At 38.5% G+C, this 6,658-nt stretch overlaps 1 protein-coding gene across 1 annotated transcript in view; it reads left to right on the plus strand.

Annotated features, from left to right (window-relative positions):
• LOC138031293 (uncharacterized) overlaps positions 1-5,900 on the plus strand; it is a 13,342-nt gene extending 7,442 nt beyond the window's left edge. Inside the window, exons 2-4 of the mRNA XM_068878994.1 lie at positions 2,036-2,250; positions 4,400-4,546; positions 4,650-5,900. Coding sequence (XP_068735095.1) covers positions 2,064-2,250; positions 4,400-4,546; positions 4,650-4,678 — 363 coding nt within the window. The 5' untranslated portion in view covers positions 2,036-2,063 and the 3' untranslated portion in view covers positions 4,679-5,900. The remainder of the gene's footprint in view (positions 1-2,035; positions 2,251-4,399; positions 4,547-4,649) is intronic.
• Positions 5,901-6,658: the final 758 nt, after the last annotated feature.

A 6,658-nucleotide genomic window follows, 5' to 3' on the forward strand; every position in this document is an offset into this window, starting at 1 on the left:
AACAATCTTGTGTTTATCCTTGCACTTATGCTTATGCTTGCGTCGTACGTGTAACCAGCCCTTAGGGCCAAGCCCTTTGCCTCTCCTCTCTCGCTTCCCTGTGCAGCGCCCCCACTCCACCCACGTACTCTGTGCCTGCGATCGTGAATTAATCACTGCGAAAATCCATAAGCTATAAATACAATATCACACACATAACATGGCATGGTAGGTATTGTTTACCTGCTCGAGCAAGGAGAAGTGTTGACTCGTTTAGTACCTCAAAGTCGTCGCTGATTTTGCAAAACTTTAGGTGTCCTTTTACGTCTCTATCGCAGTCTCGGATAGAAACACATTCATTGTTTGTGGGGTAATCTGTACTCGCGCCACAAGGACCACCAACAAGTTTAGAAAACCCACAGAGAGCCATATCCTCGTAAAGGTTTAGTTACACAGGTTAAATAGCTTAGGATTTGCTGCGCTGATCATAACACGGGTTGAAACAGCGCAAACGTATACGTAGCTGTAGAAATTAACAGTTCCCAGGCATATCGTGGGAAAAATCGATTATTTACATTTCCATTTGCCAAAATACCTCGGCGGGAAAATGAATGACTGGAAAAGTATTCAGGAATCACCACCTAGAATACCGCTCCGCTGAAACATCAGGAAACAATCGCTAAAATTCATTGCATTTGGAGTAAGATTTTTTATTTTATTTTCTGGATTCGAAAAAAAGTTGACATGTCATGCATATCTAATTTAACACGGCTGGGAAATCAATGAAACCTTTAAAATCACCAAATACAAATATACAAGACCTCAAATATTACATTCTTGTAAATCCTCAACTCCAAGAAACCTAGCAAGTTAATAGCAAAAAGTAGAAAGTATTGACAATGGAAATCTCACCAAATGCAAATTAAAATGTCATGCAAGCACTGTCACGCGCTAATGTTAGTTCCCCAAAAAAGCTTCAATTGGAGAATTTATCAGGATAATCCAAGGTACGAGAGAGAACATTACTTCTCTCGGCTATGGCTTTCTAACAAAAAAAAAATGGTTTAAGAAATTTTCAAACAAATCAGGGAAAGTAGTATTAAAAAGTATCCTTCACGACACGCAGTAGAATTTGAACAGCGCGGTATGCAGAAAGACTGAAAATCGCTTGGACGTTTGATTCTCCCAACAAGAGAATATTCACGGGCCGCCGGTAAAATTTTTGTATGTTTGTAATGAAAGGTTAAGAATCCCTAGAAAGTATTTTTATCGAAAAAACGATGCGCACCAGCTGAGATTTTTACCCTGGGATTTAGAGTAAAATTTAAGCGAAACGACCATGTATTAAAGGAGGTTCATGTGAGGGCCCCTAAATTGTTTGGAAAAGGGAAAGAAAAATATCCACTATGGATTTTTAGCAGGTCAGATGGTGTACTTTTACGAGATATAAAAGATAGTTTCCCTTTTTTCATGTTCTTGCTTTGCGAGGCTGCTGAACATTCACAAAATTGGCCGATTTTGAGGGTGGCTCCGAGCCCCATCTTGGCATAATCAGACAAAGCTTAATTTCTCGAAAAATAAAATTCGCTGAAAATTTTTAACTCCAATTTCGAAAATACTTTTATATAGGGAATCTTTTAATGAAATAAAATGGAGGTCGATTTTTTCGAACTGTCGGACGATGTTTGATATTTACAGGCATCGGCTCTTAATTAACAACAGCTAGGTTCACTCCAAAACTATGTCCCCATTAATTTAATTAATTTAATTAATTTAAAAAAAAATTTTTTATTATAATTATAATAATAAAGAGAAAAAAAAAAACTTTTGTTTGAGTAATGAGTATATTATTTGTTTTATTTTGTTTTGTTTTGTTTCCTATTTATCTGTTTGGTTTGTTTTTGTTTTGTTTTTTGTGTACATATGTTTTGATTCATGTTTATTTTAATTAATAATAAAGAATAAATTATGGATATCCTTCAAATTTAATTTTTTTTATTTAAAAAGAGGATATTTCTAAAAATAAAGTTAGGGTTTTGCGTTTTACAATTATCAGAATCCAAAAAAAAAAGAGGAGAGAGGAGATGGCACGAAAACGAAAATGGGGTAGTACCGTTGCGACTTGTGGCGGTGAAAGGCAGAAGAAACATGGTCGTCGTCGAGCATTTCGAGCCCCAAGAACTTTAAAGTGTGAATTTTGCCCCAAAATGTTTGCTGGATCAAAAAACAGAGGACAACATAAAAAAGATAAACACAGAAGAAGAAATTCAGGTAGTAGTAAAATCTAAATATGTGTCATAGGTGTGCGGTGGTGATTAAGTGATTAGAAATTTTAATTTAATGGGGCTCGAGCATCTGTTTTTTTTGTTTTGTCAAAAAAAAAAATTTCACGACGATCTTTAAAAAAACATCATGGTATCTGTGGGCGAGACGATCGTGCCGCAAGAACAGCAGCAGAGTTATTCGTGCGATCTCTGTTCGCAAAGTTTTGAACGCCGAGATCACCGCAACGAACACCGATGGTTCGAGCGCGCAGATCGAAGATATCCTTGTCCGTGGTGCGACATGGCTTCTGCCGGAAAGAAACAGCGACAAGAACATCAAAAACGACAACACCTTACTCCGCGCTACCCATGTGATCAGTGCGACAAGACGTTTTCTTTACCATGGAACAGAGATCGACATCGAAAGTGGTATCACGAATTGAAAGGTCAGAGGTACGCCTGCGACCAGTGTGACCAGACGTTTGCCACGCAGAGCTACAGAGATAAACATCGAAAGTTTCCACACGAACGCCAAGGCCAGAGATACCCCTGCGACCTGTGCGACATGACGTTTGCCTCTCCACAAAGCAGAACCCAACATCGAAAGTGGTATCACGAACGACAAGATCAGAGATACCCATGCGATCAATGCGATAAGACATTTTCCATGCCAGATCACAGAGATCGACATCGAAAGTGGAAACACCAACGAAAAGGTAAGAGATATCCGTGCGACCTCTGTGACCAGACGTTTGCCTATCCGGTAAGCAGAGATCGACATCGAAAGTGGAAACACGAACAAAAAGGTCAGAGATATCCGTATGATATATGCGATAAGACGTTTGTCACTCCGGATAGCAGAACCCAACATCGAAAGTGGTATCACGAACGAAAAGGTCAGAGATATCCGTGTGACTCGTGCGACCAGACGTTTGCCACTCCGGATAGTAGAACCCATCACCGAAAGTTAAAACACAAACAAAAAGGTCAGAGATATCCCTGCGAGCTATGCGACAAGCTGTTTGCCTCGCCAGACAGCAGAGCCCATCATCGAAAGTTTCAACACGAGCTAAAAGATCAGAGATATCCGTGCGATCTATGCGACAAGACCTTTGCTTACCCAATCAACAGAGATAAACATCGAAAGTGGAAACACAAACAAAAAGACCAGCAGAGGTATCCATGCGATTTGTGCGACCGGACGTTTGCCAGACCGAAATACAGAGATGAGCATCGAAAGTTTCAACACGAATGGAAAGACTAGAGATATCCGTGCGATCTCTGTGACAAGACGTTTTCTACACCGGCACACAGAGATCAACTTCAACATCAAATTAAAAGGCCAGAGGTACCCCTGCCACTTATGCGACCAGATGTTTGCCTCTACGAGAAGTAGAGCCATACATCGAAAGTATCAACCCGAACGCCAAGGCCAGAGATGCCCGTGTGATCTATGCGACAAAACCTTTTCCACCCCAGGAGACAGAGATCGTCATGAAGGAAAAGGCCAGAATTACCCCTGCCAGTGGTGCCACAAAACGTTTTCCAGAGCGGGAAACAGAAATCAGCATGAAAAGACCAAACACAAAGGCCAGAGGTACCCATGCCAGGAGTGCGACCAGACGTTTTCCTCACTGGCATACAGAGATAAACATCAAAAGTGGAAACACGAATTGAAAGGCCAGAGGTATCCTTGCGACCTCTGTGACCAGACGTTTGCCACACCGACATACAAGACTGAGCATCGAAAATCCAAACACGAAGGCCAGAGATATCCTTGCCATTTGTGCGACAAGACGTTTTCTTTACCGAACAATATAGAAATAAACATCGAAAGTTGAAACACAAACGCCAAGGCCAGAGATACCCGTGCGACTTGTGCGACCAGACGTTTGCCTATCCGGAAAGCAGAACCCAACACCGAAAGTTAAAACATGAACGCCAAGGCCAGAGATACCCGTGTGACTTGTGCGACAAGACGTTTGCCACGCCATCGGGCAGAAATAAACATCAAAAAACCATCCATAAAGGTTTAATAAAAAGCATTTACCACAAAAAAATATAAATATTATCATAATCGGGTAAGTGGTAAACAAAAAAAAATGATTTTTTAATTGAAAAGGGGTTTTGGTCTTTATTTTGTTTTTGGTTTTTAGGAACTGTTACTACTACTGCAGCTGCTGCTGACACCACTACCACTAATACCCAACCATGTGTTCTGATCAAAAATGAATTTTTGGGGAATTGTGGTAAGGAGACCACGAGAAATCCTCTTTGGTACAAAGACGACGAACACCACTTAGGTAAGTTTTAATTTTAATAAAAAGTTTGCTTGCATCAGAATACAAAAAACTAAGTTCTTGTATAAAAATTTGAATTTTTTATTATTTGGTTGGTTTTTTATAGTGATAGTCAAAAAAGAAAAAGATGGTTAATTAACCGTGGTGGCGGCTAACTATGGCGGGGAGACAGAAAAACTAGATAGAAAGAGGGGTGCACAAATTTGGATTTGACGATAGTAAGAGTAGAAGTATTTTACTGTTTGTTTTTTGGTATTTTTTTGATTTGTTGCGGTGAATGTTTTTGGTTGTAGTAGTTAAAAAGTATCCATATTTATTATGTTTTGTGGTTTTTTCTCTCTTTCTTTCTTTCTCTCTCTCTTTTTTTTTAAATTCAAATGGTGGAATTTAAAAAAAAACCCTTTTATCAGTCGCAACGCTTACTCCTCAATTTTTTTTTCACCGGAAAGAGATTTTGTCGATTAAGCTTTGCGACCACGGGGTTTAAAATTATTTACCCCATTTTCATGAGAGTGAGAGACAAAGAACCACATTGTATTTTTGTTGCGGTATTGAAAAATATACTTATATGATAAAAAGCTTTATGGGTACTCTACTCTCTTAATGAAATATAAATGGCAATGTTTTTACAGCCAAGCTCCTTAAAAATTTTTTTTTGCTAAAAAACATCCATTTTGTTTTTGTTTGTTTGATGCATAATTTAAAAATTACTCAGTGCATTTGCCTAAAAGTTTTTTTTTCATTTATTTGGTGACTCGATGTCCCGATTTTGTCGTTTGTCGCCAGTGCGCCGCCTGGTTAGAAAGTTTGATTGTGGTGTACTCATTGTTTTTGTTTGTGTTTTTGTGTTTTCAAATTTTCAAATGAAATTGTGATCGATGTTATATTTAAAATTAAATTTAACGAGTGAGCCGAGACATGTTTGAATGGACGATCAACTTGTTGTTTTCTTTTTTTTACTTTTTGTTGTAATTTTAATTATTGTCGTGTTGCTAAGAAAGATGTGTAATTAGATGGTGATCTTGGTTGTTTGTGTGTGATACACTTTTTTTTCCGTCATGGTGTAACCATGAACGGTTCAGATTTGTTTTTTTTTTTTTTGGAGTTTGCTTCGTTCGATGATGAGTTGTTTCGTTCAAACATATCCGTATCTTGAAATTTTTTGTTTAGAGTTTAATATACCTTGTTCTTAAATAAAGAAAAAAAATTTTTAGCGTTTTGTTATTGAGTGTAAGCAAGTTGACGACGATCTTTTGTAGCTCTTTTATTCAAGTAAAATGGAGTTGGTGACTATATAATATTTGTTTACTTTTTTCTTCTTTTGTTACACATTAATTAAAAAAAAATAAAAAAATAATCCCCTTTTTTTGTTGTTTGTTGGTTTTTCATCAGAGTTTTCTCCATCAAAAAAAGAGGACGACGACTAGACAACCGGCCGGGTGGCGATGCGAGTTTTTGAAATGAAAAAAAAAAAATGAAAACAAATTTAAAAAAGTTAATTTGGTAAAAAAAATAATTAACAAAAATGGCAGATGTTGCTGCGATCATCTGCGTTGATCGCAGTATTACCATGAGTCTCTCAGGTGCTCTGATCTCCAAAACTCAATTTCCACCTGACGTGATGTCTACAGTTGCCTTGTACGATCAATTTTGGTTTGACCAATGTGGTATCATGTGCGAAGCTTTTAATCGCGAAGTATTAGAAAAATTGTGGACTTGGCGTCACGAATGTCCCGACGATGCTTGTCTCGACGCCGTGTTCGGTTTGCATTCGACGTTGCAGAGACGATTTTTCCTAAAACAGTTTGCTGAAGATTGTGGTGTTTTTTTGGAGTCGCCAGCTCCAGATGGCAATGATCGAGTGTGGATTAAAAGAGAAGGCAGTTGTTTGGTTGCTGTTTTTGCCAAGTTTCGAAATCACGACGAGTTGTTACCTTCTTTACTTACTCGAATTTTTAATGTTTGGTGGAAACAGCCGGAGGACTTGCCGCCAGAAATACAACGTTGGTTGTTTCTTTTGCAAGACGTCATTCCCACAATGCACACAACACAGCAACAAACACAACAGCGGCTACTACAGAAAGAGAAGATTGGTGGTGACTGCTGCTCTGCTGA

Source organism: Montipora capricornis, chromosome 14 (genome assembly GCF_036669925.1).
Source record: "Montipora capricornis isolate CH-2021 chromosome 14, ASM3666992v2, whole genome shotgun sequence".
Taxonomy (NCBI): domain Eukaryota; kingdom Metazoa; phylum Cnidaria; class Anthozoa; order Scleractinia; family Acroporidae; genus Montipora; species Montipora capricornis.